This window comes from Oncorhynchus kisutch, linkage group LG2 (assembly GCF_002021735.2).
Source record: "Oncorhynchus kisutch isolate 150728-3 linkage group LG2, Okis_V2, whole genome shotgun sequence".
NCBI lineage: Eukaryota > Metazoa > Chordata > Actinopteri > Salmoniformes > Salmonidae > Oncorhynchus > Oncorhynchus kisutch.
In genome coordinates, this window is record NC_034175.2 from 3,224,639 (window position 1) to 3,246,494 (window position 21,856).

General features: G+C 49.2%; 1 protein-coding gene across 9 annotated transcripts; it reads left to right on the forward strand.

Annotated features, from left to right (window-relative positions):
- On the forward strand, positions 1–17,620 carry LOC116376524 (double-stranded RNA-specific adenosine deaminase-like). Of its 9 annotated transcripts, XM_031837481.1 has the most exons (17): positions 1,925–2,126; positions 2,288–2,409; positions 3,454–5,247; positions 5,589–5,836; positions 6,033–6,255; positions 6,392–6,540; positions 7,182–7,317; positions 7,629–7,861; positions 8,025–8,181; positions 8,494–8,662; positions 8,775–8,868; positions 9,213–9,329; positions 12,827–12,954; positions 13,305–13,487; positions 14,264–14,376; positions 15,170–15,369; positions 15,538–17,208. In XM_031837481.1, the coding sequence occupies exons 3-17, from the start codon at positions 3,598–3,600 to the stop codon at positions 15,905–15,907; spliced, it is 4,170 nt and encodes a 1,389-aa protein (XP_031693341.1). In that variant the 5' UTR covers positions 1,925–2,126; positions 2,288–2,409; positions 3,454–3,597; the 3' UTR covers positions 15,908–17,208. The 9 variants fall into 9 exon arrangements, with proteins under 9 accessions (XP_031693338.1, XP_031693376.1, XP_031693379.1 ...); XM_031837478.1 differs by lacking the exons at positions 1,925–2,126; positions 2,288–2,409 and adding an exon at positions 1–128; XM_031837516.1 differs by lacking the exons at positions 1,925–2,126; positions 2,288–2,409 and adding an exon at positions 27–128 and having other exon boundaries at positions 6,033–6,222; positions 15,170–15,297.
- The last annotated feature ends 4,236 nt before the right edge of the window (positions 17,621–21,856 follow it).

Consider the following 21,856-nt stretch of genomic DNA (forward strand, 5'->3'; position numbering starts at 1 on the left):
ATGCGCCAGGTAAACTGTCGCAAATTAGTGATGTCATATGCGCCCCCCTAACCCCCTTGTTTCTTTGTCGACACTGTCGCTAGCGAGCAGGAACTCGGACTGATACAAAGCTTCAATCGAAAACCCAGGTAAATGAATTACATTTTTAACTCTATTTTTTACCTTTCGTGTTAGTTCAATTGAGATCTATATTTGGTTTCGCGCTAACTGAATAGCTTTCAAATGCGACTATGGTTGTTTGCATGCTTGTGCCGCAGTGATGCTCAATCAACGCTAACGTTAGCTGGCAAGCTATATAGCTAGCTAGTCAATCCGCGCTATGCATAATTATCATTATTTTCACTGCGCGTTGCATAGTTGTTTACACTTGGGAGTTCATTGGGAAAGTGTTTCTGGAACAAATCGACAGTTGTGCATGTAATTTGCGATGCACAACCGCGGTTCTACGTTACCTAGCTAGTGAACCCGCTTGGAGCATCCATCTGCGCAATATCTTGTTCGGAACATGCGTGCGCAGTCCATACGACAACGATGGCAGATGAGTCCATCTCTGCTAGCAGGTTGCTGAGAGAAATAAAATATTTACCAGGGTATTCAACGTGTAGTGTCAGTTAAAACCAAGATCGCTTGCCTAACTCGTAGCTAATTTCAGGTTAAATTCATGGAGGACTTCAGTCAAGGGATAAACGCCTGTAAAAAAGGGAATTGAGGATTAAGGGAGATTTACTGAAAAACTACTAAAATGACCAATTGGATCCTATGTTCATCCAGCGACATACAGCGTTGGGGGTCGGAGGCGGGATGAAATTGCACACTGATAGTTGATCCTCCTCTTGTCCACCTAGCTAACTAGTTGTGCGGGGTTCACTTTGACTGGGGGGGATTGAAAATGGTGTGCATCAGAACCATCCCATGGCAAAATTAAACATGGGATGGTTATTCAGTGGCATCCTTAATTCCACACTCAAACTGATGGCAGCAGTGATTATTAGTTAGGTTTTGTTTCTTTTTCAACCGCGCCAGAGATGCTCTCGCGTGGCGGTGTTTGAGTGCCCAATTGTATGCATGCGTATCCCTGCGTGATGGAATTGGGTTTGATGCTGCGTTCAAAACAACTGGAAACTCTGAAATCTCATACCTCAGTGCGTTCAGAGAACTGGGAACTCCCGCCTGGGAAAATCATTGTTTTGAACGTTCATCCAAGTCGGAAACACGTGCATCTTTCTAGAGCTCCGACCTCAAGATTACTGACGTCATGCTTTGACCTCGTTATTTTAACCCCGAGTTCCCAGTTGTCTTGAAAGCACCAATATCTGGGTACAGTGGCCACTAGCTATATTCGGCAGCTGCTGCGTGCTCAATTAAACTGTTCTGGTGTTTTTGTCACAACAATAGTTCCACGCAACAGCAGCTGTGAGACATGACAACTAAGAGGCCATTTTGAATGATCATATTTTAAAAAAAATAGGGAGGGGGGTTTGAATGTTTTGGAGTTAGCCTATTCATATATAGACGTAATTTCTGAAGATTTTCTTGTCCAGATTGATATTTTCTAAAAATGTCATGTAATTGTCTGTGCCTAGAGGGGATGCATTGTATAATAAATATTGGCTTACTGGATAATACATAGAAAAAACGATTGCCTTCGCATTTCAATCAATATACTGTATCCTCTAACAAGAAATACAGCCTGTTTGACATACCACTACGGCACGTTTTCATTCACATGACAGGGACCGATTCTTTTTTTATTATTATTTGACAAAATTGTATTATAATATCCACATGTTGTGAGAGAAATACATTTGATGTCCATCCAAGTATTCAAACAGCCTAGGCCTTGGTACCTTGAGTTTGCACCAGTCATTACTCTAGCCATTAAAACCTATCATAGGAACTATTGCATCACGTGACTCACCCAGACTGGCTACACGACGTGTCTAGAGAAAGGAAAACGAAACTATTCTGCCCTTTTGTGCTGTTTCTCGTGTTAAGAAACTGTAAATACAGACTTTATATGCGTTTTTAATAGGCCTATCCATCATTTCACATTGTAACGTCTGGTATAAGTATCTTGAATGGTAGGGGTACGAGATGTCTCTTTGAAATTGAGAAGCGCTCGTGCGGTATGTAAAAAAATACAACACAAACGTTTTTTGGGGGGATGGTAAAATACATAGAATTTTGAGAAATATAGCCAAGTGGTTGAATTAGTTTAGTATTTTGATAGAACGTAACTGTTTATATCTAGACTGTTTGAAGTGTAGTCATCTTCTGACCCCGGCAGCGCGCCCGCGGACCTCAAGATCTCTCTGCCATTCAAAAGTGACTGAAACCTACTCTCCTTCCTGCTGCCTTCAGGCCAGGTGGTGAGGTAGTAAATCTGTATTTTATCCCGCGAACTTTCAGGTACGTTCATTGAATTAGTTAATGTCTTTCTACTGTCATCGAATCGTTTATGCAACCCACTAATTATGAACTTGATTTATAACACGTTGACCAGGGCGTATACCCCAATAGAAATGACTCATCAATAATCCAGGAACGGGAACATACCGAAAACGAGGCCAAACAATGTCTGGTCCATAGGCCAAAGACGTCCTAATATTTAATGTGCAGCTCTGAATATTCATATTACCTAGGGAAGTAGCAGAGGCAACTGAAGTTGAGCCGTACTGGGTTGTTATTTTGGCCGTCTGTTGCCGGCTTGCATTAGGGTCAGCCAGATCCCGCTTTGACCTGGGTCACCTGACCCAGTGCTGCTGCTGCTGTCCGTTAACATTGCCGTGAAATAACTCGATCCTGCTCGTGGTTATATTATTATTATTATTAATAATAATATGGTGGCATTCATAGCAATCGTTTCAGGAGCAGCATGACAGAAGTTTATGTTGGCTAGCACCATGCCTGGCAGGGCTGAAATCTGAGGAGCAGGGTTGAGTGTCTTCCTGTGGTCGTTTAGCCTAGTCTGTCAAAAGTTAGTGCAGCAACTCCTGTCCTTCACTGACCACCTTGAATCTTTTATTTCCTTCTGCCTCACTCACGTCCTATGTGAAGCTGCAAATCATCCGTTAAACCATAAATAAAACACTGAAGTCACAACCATGAATTATACATTTCTGACCTTTTTATACATGGATCTCGTTGTGGCCAATTGGGTCCAACAGCATGTGACACTGGGGCTGTATTGGAGACAGGATGGAGTACAGTGAGACTGTGTGTAATATATATATATGTTATTTGTCATAAGCCCTTTGATCTACACTGTGTTTCTCTCCTGCCCTTTTTCCATTTCCATCAGGATTTTCCACTAGATTTTGACCAGTCTTATGTCCCTAGTTTCTTCATCATATTGCTTTATATTTGGCTCTTTATTTTTAATTTCATGGCCCTTTTCCTCACCCACTCAGTCACTTTTGCTTTCGCTCACACCCATCTCGTCCTCTCTCTCAGGTGCTGACTGCCACTTTGCGATCATCGCCCACCCGGCTGTTCTGCCAGACTGTGTTGTTGCATCAGTATCCAACACAGAGACACATCCTCCTATCTGCTGCGTAACAGGCGGCCCTGGTCCCCCCTCAACCTGCCCCCTGCGCTATGAGCAGAGGACGAGGAGGGCCCCCCATAGAGCATTACCACCGACCCCCTCTCCCCCAACTGCAGGCTAAGCAACAATACTACAGAGCTGGACCCCTGGGATTTCACCCCAGAGCCCCCCCGCAACAGGCCCCACACCCAAACGTCCATTCATACCTGAGCCCAGTTCCCCCTCTAGTACCACCCAGTGCCCACTCTCAGCCTCTCTACCCCTCTGTCCCTCCCCCACCCGGTCACAGCCCAGCCCTGAATCAGCAGAGCTCTTGTCCCAGTGGTCCTAACTCCTTCAGGCAGCAGCAGGTCCACTTCCTGAGGGGACAGAACACTGAGGCTCCCCAGTTTAGGGTGAGCCCCAGAGGAGGGGCGCAGAGCTTGGGTCGAGGGGGACCGAACGGTCTCTATAACGAATCGAACCAGACCCAGGCAGGGTACAGCAGATACTCCCAAAACAGCTCTAGGGGGAGAGGGGGATACAGCAGCGAGCGAGGCAGAGGGAACGGTAGGGACTTCGGGTACCCGCCCAGTCAGGGACCCCCTAGAGGACCAACCGGCCCTAGATTCTGGAACCAGAAGCAGACTTCAACCCAAAAGCAAGGCTTCAACAGACAGTGGAGCCTTCATGCAGACTGTGCTGACAGGCCGTCTTTCTCAGAAGGCTTTCAAAGTTTATCCTTAGACAGAGAGAGGTCCTACAGAGGAAGAGTTGACCGAGGCGACAACTTTGACAAAGCTTCTGTTGGTAGTAGTAATAATTCAAACAACAAGAGTGTCCCTACATTTCAGCCACCTGACATCCGAGAGCAAGTTTTGCAAGCCTTAGCAGATTTGATCCCCGGTGAAAAGCTACAAGCAAAGTGTTTGGCGAAAACGCTGCGGTTGCCCAAAAAGTTTATCAACCAGGCCCTTTACGGTCTCGAGCGTGATAAGAAAGCTTCAAAACACGGTGAAAGTCCTCCAGAGTGGACTGCCTACGTAGAACCACAGGAAGAACCGGAAAGTAGAGATTCTGATCCGGAAAGCCCACGTTCCCAACCGAGGGAACGTTCTGTGGAGTCACAGGAAAGGCCTTCAGAAGAAGATTGCTCTCACTTCCTGTCTGTGAAGGAGGAGGACGTTGTCATTGAGGCTGAGATCCAGCAAATTGAAGCGCAGGGTCCTGAGGGCGACAAAGAAGAAGATTACTACGTAGAATCTGATTCACACTCCTCTTCCTCAGAACCATCTGAGTCATATCGGCAACATTCCCAGTCCCAAACCCAACAACCCAGTATCAACAGCAGCAGTAACGAAGAGCTTGACCTAGACCTTGACGAGAGCGACATGGCGGACTGCGGCAGTAATCAGAAGGAGTTGATCCTGCAGTATCTGCTGGAGGCAGGGGAGGCCACAGCCCTGGTGATCTCCAAGAACCTGGGCCTGAGGGGCGCCAAGCAGGTCAACCCCACCCTATACGCCATGGAGAAGCAGGGCGACGTGAGCCGCAACGCAGAGGTGACTCCTCACATCTGGGAGCTATCTGTCCATCGCAGGGAGAGGATGGAGAGGAGCCTCAAGGCGGAGCGCAGCGCCCCTGCAAAGGTCGAAGGAATGGGGTCCGGATTCCAGGCAGTGCCACCTGGATTGGAGTGTCTAGAGGCCAACGCTGAGGCGGTAGGTGGACACTCTCACACAGTGAGGGGGGGTGGTGGGGGGAGTTCGGTTGGGGAATTCATTGACGTCTTCCTGAATTTGGGAGACCCCCTCGCTCACTTGGAGCCCGTCTCCTACGAAGAGTTGGAAGGGGAGGAGGAGTTCGGCAGTTACCCTTGTAACATAATGTTGGTTGGAACATTGAGGGGTGAACATAGCTCTGTAGATTCTGAGCTGAGAATGCCAGGTCTGGAGCCCTTAACCGCCTGACACCGATTTCCCCCCCCCCCCCCCCCCCCCCCCAACTTCTGCTTCACTTCTTTCTTTCCTCACCTACTTCCTCCTCTTCATCCCTCTATCAGGAGGACGAGTCGAACGGAGGGCAGTGGGCGACCGACGATATCCCCGAATTCCTCAACGCCATCAGCCGGGATGGAGGGGGGACAGTAGCAGTCTCCTTGGCAGCGCCCCCACCTCAGAACCTCCGTGCCAAACTCCAGGAGGTGAGGGCCAAGAACCCCGTCAGCGGCCTGATGGAGTTTGCCCAGTACCAGGGACACAATTGCGAGTTCTTGCTCCTCGACCAATCAGGGCCCTCACATGACCCCAGGTCAGTGATGTCATAATGTTCCCAACCAATCATGGTTGGCTGTTGCTGGTATGTCTAAGAGAGAACCAGCTGATTAAATTAGCAAATTCATTAAAACAAAATTGCAAGAGAAAGTGTGACAAAGAAATATAAAAAAAAGTGTTGCCCCTGCTCTTTCTCACTACCTCTCACTCCCTTGTATTTTTCTCCCTCTCAGATTCCGTATGCAGGTCATGCTGGACGGCAGGTTGTTTCCTGTTGCTGAGGCATCTAATAAAAAGGTGGCTAAGAAAGATGCTGCTGCAGCAACCCTGAGGATTCTGCTGCGTGAGATAGAGGGGGGAGGGGCTGAGGAGGGGCTCACTGCAGGGGTGGACCAGGCCATGGACCCCACCTCTGACGTCCCTGTAAGTCTGAAGTGTGTTCGTGTGTGTGTGGAGGTTAGTAATAATCAATGTGCTCTGTTGTGGTTGATTGTGTTGTAAAGGCCAAAGATTTATGTCTCTTTTTTTCCCCCAATCCTTTTCTAACTCTCTGCTCTCTCCCTCCCTCGCTGTCTCGCTCCCTCTCTGTCAGGAGGTGGTGGAGGGTCCGCCCCAGGCCCTGTCCCGTTCCCTGCCGGGGGGTAAGAACCCAGTGTCCATGCTAATGGAGTACAGTCAGCGCACTGGAAACCCCATCGAGTTCATCAACACTGGACAGGAGGGCCCACCTCACGACCCACGGTATCCATCTGTCTACATCCTCATCAGGGATGGGGTCAATTCCAAATGAAGTCAGTCAATTTAGGAAATAAACTGACATTCCAATTCAATCATTGAAAAAATAGCATCCATTTTCAATGATTTCTCAATCAACTGAAAAGGAGAAGCTATTTATTTCAAGTTTTCCATTTTTGAATTTAAATTCAAATCACTTCCTGAATTGAGTGACTTCAATTAGAATTGAGCCCAACCCTGCTTCTCATTTTTCTCTCCCTGGTTCTCTCTTCTATACATAAATGAATCATTAGGAAAGGTGGGCCTGCCCTCACCTCTCTTTCTCTCTCTCCCACTGGAGCGGTTATTTGTGTCCTGTATGACTTTCATACTGCAGCAGTCTGCTGACTGGATGATACAACAGCACCTCTGTCTCTCTCTGCATATAACCTTCCCCTAGGCACCTACTGTACTGTCCCGCAGTAATCTGATACTGGGAAGTGTGACCATCTTTGTCCCTCTTCCCCTCTTCCTGAGTGCTGTAGTCTCTGTGAAGGAGATTCACAGCTCTACTCTGATGCCTCCATGTGGTTAGAGAGGAATGTCCTCTTACCTCTCTCACCAATGTATGATTAGGATGTATAAGTTAGTCTCTGCTCTCTCCTCAGGTTCATGTTCAGGGTGAAGATCGGGGAAAGCCTGTGTGCTGAGAGCTCAGCCCCCAGTAAGAAGGCTGCCAGGCAGCTGGCTGCAGAGGAGGCAGTCAAGGAGTTAATGGCCGACGGGAGACTGCAGCTCAACAAGGTGAGTAAAGGAGACAAACATGGGACTGAAAGATGTTTCAACTAAATGGATGGTTCCCTGAAATAAACACTACCCCATCTATTTAGGATTTAGGCTTGTCAAGCTAGCTAGCTGTTTAGCTATGGACCGACAGAATGTCATAAGACCCCGGCATGTGGACTTCTCTCATTGTGCCTCCAGGCCGTAATTCTAAGAAAAGATCCTCCGAACACTAAGATCACTCTTCCCTCTTCCCACCTCCTCTCCTCTGTCTTTTCACTACCTTATCTCTCTTCTCCTCTCTCGCTCTCCATTTACCCCGTCCTCTCCAGCCCCAGTTTCCCCTGTGTCTGTCTGGTGATGAAGGGGGCTTCATGCCCGCTTGCCCATCCCTGCCCCCGCTGACAGAGGAGGAGCTGCGTTCTGCCCACGAGGCGGGGGTTGGTGACCTCATCAGCCACCTAAACAACAACGCCGTGTCAGGCCTGCTGGAGTACGCCCGGGCCAGGGGCTTCGCTGCAGAGATACGACTGGTCGGGCAGTCAGGACCACCGCACGAGCCCAAGTCAGTACACACACGAACATACACACTCTAAGTGTAATTCAGAGTCCACAGCTGCAGAGCTGCGGTGGTCCATTGTGACATATAAAACACTATGAAAGCCAACGGTTCAATATTGTAAAACGCGGATGTGCAAACATGGATGCTTAACTCCCCTCTCTCTCAGGTTTACCTACCAGGCTAAACTAGGGGGTCGCTGGTTCCCTCCTGTCTGTGCTTCCAATAAGAAGCAAGGGAAACAGGAAGCAGCTGATGCAGCTCTGAGGGTTCTGATTGGAGAGGCAGAGAAGGCTGCCCGCACCGGGGAACTAACCCCTGCAGAGGTCAATTTACCTCTCTTACTATACTACTTTTTAAAACTCTGGGTCAGGATCCACACTGGGCTTTGGGTGTGTTAGAGGTGGGTCGGGAGTGAGGAGACTGCACCTAGAATCACACACTATTTCCTCTTCATTTGGGTTGCTGGTAGATGATTTTGGGTCACGGGAGGACAGTGATGTTCTCATTGGGTCTGGAGCTGAAAAAGTTGAAGAATGCCTGCTATACTATGAATACACTGTTAGTACTATGATTCTGCTATAACCTACTTCTGTGACTGGTGGGCGTTCATAACCTGTTATTGTTTCTGTCTCTAGCTGCCACTGAGTGGTGGGACAATCCATGACCAGATCGCCATGTTGAGTCACCAGCGCTTCAACGCCCTCACCACACGCATACAGCACAGTCTTCTGGGAAGGAAGATCCTCGCCACCATCGTCATGAAGAGGGGGGAAGGGCTGGGGACCGTGGTCAGTCTGGGAACAGGTACCTGCCGTGTGTGTGTGTGTGTGTGTACGTACGCGCAAGAAAATAATAACAAGCCTTTTGGAATGATTTTTGTCTCAACCTTTTGAGATTTGTTTGTTTTTCTCCTCAGGAAATCGCTGTGTTAAAGGGGAGGAGCTGAGTCTTAAAGGGGACACCGTTAATGACTGCCACGCAGAAATCATCTCCAGGAGAGGGTTTATCAGGTAGGAAGTTACTGCTGCTTATTTGTCTTCCATTCTGTCCTTTTATATAACCAGTCTTTTCCCCTTCCTCCTTTGCTCTTCGTTTTGATTTCTTTCTAGCTACTCTCCCTGCCTTTCTGAAACCTCCCTTTCTCCCTCTACAGGGTGTCATATGTCAGCTGGGAAGTCATTACAGACTATGATGTGTGTTAATGTGACTGGAGTCCATCTGGTTAGTGTAGAGTATTAACGCCACTTACCAGATCCTCTGTTTCTCCACCAGTCTCCCTTTATTTGTGTGTTGGATCCTGGACACTTTCACTGATCTGAATCACTCAAAGGTGGATTCTACCTCCCCCCTCCAGGTTTCTATATGCTGAGTTGCTGAAGCACTGTGAAGGAACAGAGGACAGCATATTTGAGCCAGCTGAGGAGAACAAGCTCCGGATCAAACCTGACACCACCTTCCACCTCTATATCAGGTGGGCCTACGGAGGAATGAGCCCCCATGGCTCATTCTTCTCCACCTACTGTCTTCTCTCCCCTTTCCTTCTGTGCCCTGGAACTCAACTGGGCCACCAACCCACCCCCACACACATGTTGTTCTAGGAGTTTGAGATGCCAGTGTTTTTTTTCTGCATAGAAAAGTCTTGGGCGGGCCGCTTAAGTGTTTTCGGGCCACGTATGTCAAAACAGTAAAATAAAAAGTGTCATGTTTAGATAATGATTTCTGGGGTGGAAAAGCGTTGTCAGTCTAAACTGAAGACTAAAACCAGATATAAAGTATGTAGAAAAGATAATGGCGCTATATACAGTGGGGCAAAAAAGTATTTAGTCAGCCACCAATTCTGCAAGTTCTCCCACTTGAAAAGACAAGAAAGGCCTGTAATTTTCATCATAGGTACACTTCAACTATGACAGACAAAACGAGAGAAAAAAAATCACATTGTAGGATTTTTAATGAATTTATTAGCAAATTATGGTGGAAAATAAGTATTTGGTCAATAACAAAAGTTTCTCAATACTTTGTCATTGCCAACAAAGGGTATATAAGAGGTCAAACGTTTTCTGTAAGTCTTCACAAGGTTTTCACACACTGTTGCTGGTATTTTGGCCCATTCCTCCATGCAGATCTCCTTTAGAGCAGTGATGTTTTGGGGCTGTTGCTGGGCAACACAGACTTTCAACTCCCTCCAAAGATTTTCTATGGGGTTGAGATCTGGAGACTGGCTAGGCCACTCCAGGACCTTGAAATGCTACTTACGAAGCCACTCCCTCGTTGCCCGGGCGGTGTGTTTGGGATCATTGTCATGCTGAAAGACCCAGCCACGTTTCATCTTCAATGCCCTTGCTGATGGAAGGAGGTTTTCACTCAAAATCTCACGATACATGGCCCCATTGATTCTTTCCTTTACACGGATCAGTCGTCCTGGTCCCTTTGCAGAAAAACAGCCCCAAAGCATGATGTTTCCACCCCCATGCTTCACAGTAGGTATGGTGTTCTTTGGATGCAACTCAGCATTCTTTGTCCTCCAAACACGACGAGTTGAGTTTTTACCAAAAAGTTATATTTTGGTTTCATCTGACCATATGACATTCTCCCAATCATCCAAATGCTCTCTAGCAAACTTCAGACGGGCCTGGACATGTACTGGTTTAAACAGGGGGACACGTCTGGCACTGCAGGATTTGAGTCCCTGGCGGCGTAGTGTGTTACTGATGGTAGGCTTTGTTACTTTGGTCCCAGCTCTCTGCGGGTCATTCACTGGGTCCCCCCGTGAGGTTCTGGGATTTTTGCTCACCGTTCTTGTGATCATTTTGACCCCATGGGGTGAGATCTTGCGTGGAGCCCCAGATCGAGGGAGTTTATCAGTGGTCTTGTATGTCTTCCATTTCCTAATAATTGCTCCCACAGTTGATTTCTTCAAACCCAAGCTGCTTACCTATTGCAGATTCAGTCTTCCCAGCCTGGTGCAGGTCTACAATTTTTGTTTCTGGTGTCCTTTGACAGCTCTTTGGTCTTGGCCATAGTGGAGTTTGGAGTGTGACTGTTTGAGGTTGTGGACAGGTGTTCTTTATACTGATAACAAGTTCAAACAGGTGCCATTAATACAGGTAACGAGTGGAGGACAGAGGAGCCTTTTAAAGAAGAAGTTACAGGTCTGTGAGAGCCAGAAATCTTGCTTGTTTGTAGGTGACCAAATACTTATTTTCCACCATAATTTGCAAATAAATTCATAAAAAATCCTACAATGTGATTTTCTGGATTTTTTTCCCCCTCATTTTGTCTGTCATAGTGGAAGTGTACCTATGATGAAAATTACAGGCCTCTCTCATCTTTATAAGTGGGAGAACTTTCACAGTTGGTGGCTAACTAAATACTTTTTTGCCCCACTGGATATCTCCCTCTCCCTCTCCCGCTCTACCTCTCTCGCTCTCCCGCTCTACCTCTCCCGCTCTACCTCTCCCGCTCTACCTCTCCCGCTCTCCCTCTCCACCTCTCCCTCTCCAACTCTCCCCGCTCAACCTCTCTCGCTCTCCCTCTCCACCTCTCCCGCTCAACCTCTCTCGCTCTCCCTCTCCACCTCTCCCTCTCCACCTCTCCCGCTCTCCCTCTCCACCTCTCCCTCTCCACCTCTCCCGCTCAACCTCTCTCGCTCTCCCTCTCCACCTCTCCCGCTCAACCTCTCTCGCTCTCCCGCTCTACCTCTCCCGCTCTACCTCTCTCGCTCTCCCTCTCCCGCTCTACCTCTCTCGCTCTCCCTCTCCACCTCTCCCGCTCTACCTCTGCCTCTCTCGCTCTACCTCTGCCTCTCTCGCTCTGCCTCTGCCTCTTTCGCTCTACCTCTGCCTCTCTCGCTCTACCGCTCTCGCGCCCTACCTCTCTCGCGCCCTACCTCTCTCGCGCCCTACCCCTCTCGCGCCCTACCTCTCTCGCGCCCTACCTCTCTCGCGCCCTACCCCTCTCGCGCCCTACCTCTCTCGCGCCCCTACCGCTCTCGCGCCCTACCTCTCTCGAGCCCCTACCTCTCTCGCGCCCTACCCTCGCTACCCTCGCGCTCTACCCCTCTCGCGCTCTACCCCTCTCGCGCTCTACCCCTCTCGCGCCTCTACCCCTCTCGCGCTCTACCCCTCTCGCGCTCTACCCCTCTCGCGCTCTACCCCTCTCGCGCTCTACCCCTCTCGCGCTCTACCCCTCTCGCGCTCTACCCCTCTCGCGCTCTACCCCTCTCGCGCTCTACCCCTCTCGCGCTCTACCCCTCTCGCGCTCTACCCCTCTCGCGCTCTACCCCCTCTCGCGCTCTACCCCTCTCGCGCTCCTCTACCCCTCTCGCGCTCTACCCCTCTCGCGCTCTACCCCTCTCGCGCTCTACCCCTCTCGCGCTCTACCCCTCTCGCGCTCTACCCCTCTCGCGCTCTACCCCTCTCGCGCTCTACCTCTTCCTCTCTCTACCTCTTCCTCTCTCGCGCTCTACCCTCTTCCTCTCTCGCGCTCTACCTCTTCCTCTCTCTACCTCTTCCTCTCTCGCGCTCTACCTCTTCCTCTCTCGCGCCCTACCTCTCTCGCGCCCTACCTCTCTCGCGCTCTACCCCTCTCGCGCTCTACCCCTCTCGCGCTCTACCCCTCTCGCGCTCTACCCCTCTCGCGCTCTACCTCTTCCTCTCTCGCGCCCTACCTCTCTCGCGCCCTACCTTTTCCCCACTCGCGCTCTACCTCTTCCTCTCTCGCGCTCTACCTCTTCCCCTCTCGTGCCCTACCTCTTCCCCTCTCGTGCCCTACCTCTTCCCCTCTCGTGCTCTACCCCTCTCGCGCTCTACCTCTTCCCCTCTCGCGCTCTACCTCTTCCTCTCTCGCGCCCTACCTCTCTCGCGCCCCTACCTTTTCCCCACTCGCGCTCTACCTCTTCCTCTCTCGCGCTCTACCTCTTCCCCTCTCGCGCTCTACCTCTTCCCCTCTCGTGCCCTACCTCTCCCCCAGTACTGCTCCGTGCGGAGACGGGGCGTTGTTTGATAAGTCGTGCAGCGAGGACGCGGGGGACGGCCAGGGCCACCAGCCCCTGTTTGAGAACGCCAAGCAGGGCAAGCTGCGCACCAAGGTGGAGAATGGTGAGTTACAGCCAGATGCCATCTGCAGCACCGTTCCATGAGGACCCCCTCTGTTACTGAGGACAAGCACATAGAGCCACCATGTTGCTTAACTCCCTTCTCTGCAGGCCAAACAGAGCCTGACTAAACATTCACACCTCATTTGCTGCTGCTGCCACAAACACACCTGGTAGAAAGGACAAATATCCCAACGGATTTGAATGTTCCAGTCTAGAGCACATGGACTGTGTGATTCTAGTGTACAACCATCACTTTGACCACTGGCTCTCTCATACACCCTATTCCTCATACTGCATGGCTTTGTCGTTGGAGTCAAAAGTATGCCTCAAGGGTGTCTGTGCCATGTGTAGGTGAGGGCACCATCCCGGTAGAGTCATCGACAATCGTGCCTACCTGGGACGGCATCCAGCACGGCGAGCGTCTGAGGACCATGAGCTGTAGCGACAAGATCCTTCGCTGGAACGTCCTGGGTCTGCAGGGAGCCCTGCTCTCCAACTTCCTCCATCCTATCTACCTGGCTTCAATCACCCTGGGTGAGGAAGGAACGATAGTACATAGAGGGAGATTGGTGGAAGGAGAGAAGAGATGAGGGAGGGGACAGTAAACATTTGAGGGAGGTTTGATTTGAAAAAGAGTGAGGGAGGATAGATTGAGTGTGGGAGTAAAGGGAGAGGGGGGGGGTCAACGGTCACTGTTGGCTTCAGTCATGTTTAACAAACTCAACTCATAAGTAGACAACATCTCAATCCCAAACTACATTGTCCTTATACTGTAGGAGTCATGACCAGCTAACTATCCACCCAGATAGTCCCTGGCTGACTCTGTCCTTAGCTGGTCATGATTCCTACAGTATAAGGACAGGGACTGTCTGGGTGGCTAGTTAGCTGGTCATGATTCCTACAGTATAAGGACAGGGACTGTCTGGGTGGATAGTTAGCTGGTCATGATTCCTACAGTATAAGGACAGGGACTGTCTGGGTGGATAGTTAGCTGGTCATGATTCCTACAGTATAACTAGCCACCCAGATAGTCCCTGGCTGACTCTGTCCTTATACTGTAGGAATCATGACCAGCTAACTATCCTGACTGACCCCCTCAGACATCCATCTCTTTACTCACCTCTCCTTGTCAGAGTACTCTATGATGTGATCAGCCTTGTTAATATGGAAATACACTGACTCACACACTCTTCTGTCATTCTCTTTCTCTCCCTTTTTCTTTCCCTGTCACTCTCTGCCCCCCCTCGTACCCCTTCCTCTCTATCTTCTGTTTTGTTTTTCCTGTCCTTGTCTCTTATTTGTCCTTCCAGGCTACCTGTACAGCCATGGCCACCTGACACGTGCTGTCTGCTGCCGATTGGCCAGAGACGGCGAAGCCTTCTCCAAGAGTCTACCTGCTCCCTACACACTCAACCACCCCGAGGTACACACGTACAGAAACACTCAACCGCCCCGAGGTACACACGTACAGAAACACTCAACCGCCCGAGGTACACACGTACAGAAACACTCAACCGCCCCGAGGTACACACGTACAGAAACACTCAACCGCCCGAGGTACACAGGTACAGAAACACTCAACCGCCCCGAGGTACACACGTACAGAAACACTCAACCGCCCCGAGGTACACACGTACAGAAACACACTCAACCGCCCCGAGGTACACAGGTACAGAAACACACTCAACCGCCCCGAGGTACACAGGTACAGAAACACTCAACCGCCCCGAGGTACACAGGTACAGAAACACTCAACCGCCCCGAGGTACACACGTACAGAAACACACTCAACCGCCCCGAGGTACACGTACAGAAACACACTCAACTGCCCCGAGGTACACACGTACAGAAACACTCAACCGCCCCGAGGTACACGTACAGAAACACACTCAACCGCCCCGAGGTATAAGCACAGTACACACTTAACCTCCCCGAGGTATAAGCACAGTACACACTTAACTACCCCGAGGTACACACACACACACACACACACACACAGTACTCAAACAGCCGCTCCAAGCTTCCAGCATAGCCATTAACGCAGACACAAACATTGCATTCCGCTCTGTTTTAAATGGTTGATTCATCTGAAAGGACTTATTTAGTCTAATTTCAAATTATACCTGTTATTGCAGGTATAGTGAAATGCCTGTAATTGAACACACTCTTCATCTCCCTTTACTCTTCTCCATCACTCCATCTCTGTCTCCCTTCAGGTGGGCAGGGTGAGTGTGTATGACTCGACGCGTCACACAGGGAAGACCAAGGAGTCCAGCGTGAACTGGAGCCAGCCAGACCACATCACTGTGGAGGTGCTGGATGGGACCAAGGGCAAACTGGACGGGTACGCACCCCGCACCACAACTAGAACCAGACCCTCAGACCTCATCCACCCTCATCCAGATAGCAGCACCAGGTGGTTAACCTGGGCTACACAGGGCCCCATTTCAGTAGAATAGCGATCACTATTTATACTCCATATCGAGTAGTGGCATTTAATTCATATGAAAAACATGTTGAAAATGTTTCAATCCCAGCGCAGTAGCTTCTGTGTATTCCTAAACCCTGTTTGTCTTCCCTCTAGCCCCAAACTGGACGTGTCGCGGGTCTCCAAGTCCAACATCTTCCGTCAATTCCGGTTGTTATGCCAACAGTGCGGGCGCCAGGACCTGCTGGCTCTCCCGTCTTACGCCCAAGCCAAGATGGCCGCCATGTCCTTCCAGGTCGCCAAGCAGCAGTTCTTTGATGCGCTCGGTAGCCATGGTTACGGTGCTTGGATTGGCAAGCCATTGGAGGAGAAGAGCTTTGACGAAGCGGCGGCCTCTGATGGCCAAGGGGCAGGAAGTGTTGCTAATAGCAACCAGGGATACAACAACAACAATAGCTATGGAAGCACAACCACTGACTATAACAGCAGCCAGTGGGGTAGTAGTGCGTACACACAGGCCATGTAGAAAGGAGGGAGAAGGGAGGGTTGGCTAGAAGGACATGAGCCTGGAGGACAGGGGGGAAGGGAGGAGAGGAAAGAGGAGCTAACAGCAAGTACTGGATCTTCTTGAAAGAAGGGGTAGAGGTCAGACAGATTGGAAAGGACAGAGTTACTGAGATGGAGGGAGGGAAGGGGATAACAGGCCAGCCCAAGGGGTGAGGGTCAGACAGCAGCAAGAGTGATGGAGAGAGAAGGGGTTGCTACTGCTACATAAAAGCAACAGAATATAGAAAGAGATGGGAGAATAGGGGGTTAGTAAGCATGATGACTGTGATGTAGTGACATTCAGAGCTGCATAGCATGCACTACTGCTCCACTGTAACAGTAGCCCCAGGACACTCTATCCTCACATTTACATACAGGACAAACCCTCCCTGCCCTCACGCACACAGCCCTGTCTCTCTAGTTCAGACACCCTACACCTGACCCTGTCCTACTCGCCAGCCAGCCATTCAATCACGCATGACTAGTTTAATCTGTACTTCTCAGCCTGAGCATGGATAGTAGTGATCACACTTTATATATATATATAAACCAGCCTTGTAACGTTTAGCTACTCCCCGACCTAGCTACTCCCCGACCTAGCTACTCCCCGACCTAGCTACTCCCCGGACCTAGCTACTCCCCGACCTAGCTACTCCCCGACCTAGCTACTCCCCGACCTAGCTACTCCCCGACCTAGCTACTCCCCGACCTAGCTACTCCCCGACCTAGCTACTCCCCGACCTAGCTACTCCCCGACCTAGCTACTCCCCGACCTAGCTACTCCCCGACCTAGCTACTCCCCGACCTAGCTACTCCCCGACCTAGCTACTCCCCGACCTAGCTACTCCCCGACCTAGCTACTCCCCGACCTAGCTACTCCCCGACCTAGCTACTCCCCGACCTAGCTACTCCCCGACCTAGCTACTCCCCGACCTAGCTACTCCCCGACCTAGTAACCCACCCCTTTACACTGTTGTTAATGCTACGTCTACAGGTCACAGCCTGGTCCATCCCATAACTCTCGACTGTAACATAGATTTGATGACTAACTAGCCTAGATCATAATTATTCTGTTATTGTTGTGTCCTATGTGGTGTGTATCGCTATTGTTCTTGAGGTTTTTGGTGTTGCCACTCGAGGGCCACGTCAGAAAGGACAACGGTGATGTTGAGAACTGCTGAGAACAAGTAAATCAGCTACTTGTTTTCATTTTAGGATTCATGTTATGGGGGGGGGGGGTCAAAGTTCAGGTTAGGATAAGTGATTACTCGTAGTTGTGATAAGAAGAAAAGAAAGGCTTTGCACTCTTGTCCTTCCTAGCGTGGCCAGAATGTGGCCGGCAGGTTTTATGCGGACAGGGAGAAAGACTGGTTTGTTTTTATGTTTTAGTTCAGTCTGATCAAATACATTCAAGGGTGAAGCAATATATACATCATGTACATACAAATACATAAATACACAGATGTATATGCAATAACAATGTTTGTGTAGGGTATGTATATATCTCTGTGTGTGTATGTATATGTATATATTATGTATATATTTTGTAAGTCATGCCTAAAATTGATTTTCTATTGACTCTTTTTTTGAAACGTTTTAACAAGTGAATGACAGAAAGCATTTTGTTTTATTATGTATGAAAAATCTGTCAAGTTTTAAGTGATTATAAAGACCGGCTTTGTAAAAGCTGAAATGTGTGTTTGTCTTTTTTTAAATGTATACTAAAGCCCTCAACTGAATATAGACTGTTAGCCAAGTATAAACACTACAGTCAGCACACTTGAGAATGTTTGTGTGTTTCTTCAGTCTTGTCTCATAACTGAATATAGACTGTTAGCCAAGTATAAACACTACAGTCAACACACTTGAGAATATTTGTGTGTTTCTTCAGTCTTGTCTCATAACCGTGAATATAGACTGTTAGCCAAGTATAAACACTACAGTCAGCACACTTGAGAATGTTTGTGTGTTTCTTCAGTCTTGTTTGTCTCTCTTGCAGAAAGGGGTAATTGGTCATTTAAGCGATGGACTCCATAGAGGCGTGTGTGTTATAGATTCTACTGTTTGTTTTAAAAGAGGATGTTGTCTGGTGGAGGGTTGATGATCTTTACACAACACTGATGCAGTGGAATGAGTGCTGTGTGTGTTTACCTGTTGTTCAGTCCCTCAGTGGGACTGTGAGGGCACGTTACATCAGTGTCTGTCTTGTTGATATTCTCTGACAGCTGAGTATTGCCAGGCTAGGGCCAGGGAGCTGTGAGTGACTAGAAGAGCTCTGGCTGAACTGAATATTGCCAGGCTAGGCCTGGGGAGCTGTGAGTCTGGCTGAACTGAATATTGCCAGGCTAGGCCTGGGGAGCTGTGAGTCTGGCTGAACTGAATATTGCCCGGCTAGGCCTGGGGAGCTGTGAGTCTGGCTGAACTGAATATTGCCCGGCTAGGCCTGGGGAGCTGTGAGTCTGGCTGAACTGAATATTGCCAGGCTAGGCCTGGGGTGCTGTGAGTCTGGCTGAACTGAATATTGCCAGGCTAGGCCTGGGGAGCTGTGAGTCTGGCTGAACTGAATATTGCCAGGCTAGGCCTGGGGTGCTGTGAGTCTGGCTGAACTGAATATTGCCAGGCTAGGCCTGGGGAGCTGTGAGTGACCAGAGCAGAGATGTCATGCCCCCTCAGATTTGTCCTGTTTAAAATATAATTGTTAAAGTTTTGTTTCTCTGTAATACCACGAGCCACTTAGCAATTTTATGAAGTTGGCTTTAGCTCAGATAGGTTCCCAACCCCATAACTAGCTACTAAGAAGCCATTTCAGGCTGTTCAAGTTAGAGTAGCTGGTGTGTCTATTTAGTTGACATGCCTGCTGGCAAGATTGATAGACTTTAGAAAAGCAAACAATTACTAAATGAACTGAGTAAGACATTCCTTTCAATCTTTTAGCAGAGAAGCATACTTAGTTTCTTAAAAACAATAACCACCAGTCTGAAGGATACCGACTGGTCAAGAGGTATGATTAGATCTGCAATTATGTATATTTTTGTACATAGAATGAATCATGAGTATGGCTCTAGGTTGCAGGAAAAAGCTGTTTCAGGTGTATAAAAATGATCCAAATTCCATACGCTGACCTAGCCCCCCTCCAGACCCCACCCCCCAGGCATCCTCAAGTACTTTGTGCCCCCTCAGATTTTGAAGGTGCTTTGATGCCCCTACAGAAAATATCTAAATGTTGTCAGGCCTGGGGAGCTGTGTGAACTGAATGTTGTCAGGCCTGGGGAGCTGTGTGAACTGAATGTTGTCAGGCCTGGGGAGCTGTGTGAACTGAATGTTGTCAGGCCTGGGGAGCTGTGTGAACTGAATGTTGTCAGGCTAGGCCTGGGGAGCTGTGTGAACTGAATGTTGTCAGGCTAGGTCTGGGGAGCTGTGTGAACTGAATGTTGTCAGGCTAGGTCTGGGGAACTGTGTGAACTGAATGTCAGGCCTGGTCTGTGGAGCTCTGTGAACTGAATGTCAGGTTAGGCCTGGGGAGCTGTGTGAACTGAATGTTGTCAGGCTAGGCCAGGGGAGCTGTGTGAACTGAATGTTGTCAGGCTAGGTCTGGGAAGCTGTGTGAACTGAATGTCAGGCCTGGTCTGTGGAGCTGTGTGAACTGAATGTTGTCAGGTTAGGTCTGGGGAGCTGTGTGAACTGAAAGTTGTCAGGCTAGGTCTGGGGAGCTGTGTGAACTGAATGTTGTCAGGCTAGGTCTGGGGAGCTGTGTGAACTGAATGTTGTCAGGCTAGGTCTGGGGAACTGTGTGAACTGAATGTTGTCAGGCTAGGTCTGGGGAACTGTGTGAACTGAATGTCAGGTTAGGCCTGGGGAGCTGTGTGAACTGAATGTTGTCAGGCCTGGGGAGCTGTGTGAACTGAATGTTGTCAGGCTAGGCCTAGGGAGCTGTGTGAACTGAATGTTGTCAGGCCTGGGGAGCTGTGTGAACTGAATGTTGTCAGGCTAGGCCTGGGGAGCTGTGTGAACTGAATGTTGTCAGGCTAGGCCTGGGGAGCTGTGTGAACTGAATGTTGTCAGGCTAGGTCTGGGGAGCTGTGTGAACTGAATGTTGTCAGGCCTGGGGAGCTGTGTGAACTGAATGTTGTCAGGTTAGGTCTGGGGAGCTGTGTGAACTGAATGTTGTCAGGCTAGGTCTGGGGAGCTGTGTGAACTGAATGTTGTCAGGCTAGGTCTGGGGAGCTGTGTGAACTGAATGTTGTCAGGCCTGGGGAGCTGTGTGAACTGAATGTTGTCAGGCTAGGTCTGGGGAGCTGTGTGAACTGAATGTTGTCAGGCTAGGTCTGGGGAGCTGTGTGAACTGAATGTTGTCAGGCTAGGCCTGGGGAGCTGTGTGAACTGAATGTTGTCAGGCTAGGTCTGGGGAGCTGTGTGAACTGAATGTTGTCAGGCTAGGTCTGGGGAGCTGTGTGAACTGAATGTTGTCAGGCTAGGTCTGGGGAGCTGTGTGAACTGAATGTTGTCAGGCTAGGTCTGGGGAGCTGTGTGAACTGAATGTTGTCAGGCTAGGTCTGGGGAGCTGTGTGAACTGAATGTTGTCAGGTTAGGTCTGGGGAGCTGTGTGAATTGAATGTTGTCAGGTTAGGTCTGGGGAGCTGTATGAACTGAATTGTCAGGTTAGGTCTGGGGAGCTGTGTGAACTGAATTGTCAGGTTAGGTCTGGGGAGCTGTGTGAACTGAATTGTCAGGTTAGGTCTGGGGAGCTGTGTGAACTGAATTGTCAGGTTAGGTCTGGGGAGCTGTGTGAACTGAATTGTCAGGTTAGGTCTGGGGAGCTGTGTGAACTGAATGTCAGGCCTGGTCTGTGGAGCTCTTGTGAACTGAATGTCAGGCTAGGTCTGGGGAGCTCTGTGAACTGAATGTCAGGTTAGGTCTGTGGAGCTGTGTGAACTGAATGTTGTCAGGCCTGGGGAGCTGTGTGAACTGAATGTCAGGTCTGGGGAGCTGTGTGAACTGAATGTTGTCAGGCTAGGTCTGGGGAGCTGTGTGAACTGAATGTTGTCAGGCTAGGTCTGGGGAGCTGTGTGAACTGAATGTCAGGCTATGTCTGGGGAAAGTCTGACCAGAAGAGAGATCTGCAGTGCCATCACTCACCACCAGATGGAGCCTTATCACTGACTGCAGGCCCAGGGGGTGTGTGTGTGTGTGTGTGTCAGTATGCATCAGTCCCAGGTGACCTGTTAGTCATGCTTAAGAACCTGTTAGAAACAGACAGAATCTGTGAGACTTGTCTTATGAGTACCTTGACAGTGTTTTCTGCGTTTTACATCAGTAAACCAGATTATTAAGCCGTGTTATGAATCACTATTTGGTTTGATTTGAATTCATTGCACATCTATTTTTCGCTTCCAATAACTCATAAAACAATTATAAAAGTGCTCTGTTGGTGAGTCCGTCTGCTCCATCAAGCTGCTCTCTGTGTGTGTGTGTGTCTATCTGTTCACTTTGTCTGGTCACTGACGCTTGAACACCTACCTCGAAGCGCAGTTGAGAAAGAAAAAGCCTTTAGTGTGTGTGTGTGTGTGTGTGTATATGTGTTTCCTGACCTCCTGTGTCGAGCCTATGTGCGCTTGTTAAAAAGTTATATATAATATACTTCTACCACAATCTCTTGACCTGTCAGTTGGATTTATTCTGTCAATCAGTCTCTCCAATCCAATCAGTCACCTTTAGAGGGGAGGAAGGCGTGACTAATGAGAGAGGGAGAGAGAGTGAAATACTAGTTCAGACTGAATGGCTTATCAATGCACTCAGATGGAAATAAATGAGAGAAGGGAATAAGGGAATACAAGAGGGAGAAGTAGACTGAACGAATAACAAACAATAAGAGAGGAGAAAAGTGTGTGTGGTAGTCATGGCTACAGTGGTGAAGAGCATGAGAGAGGGA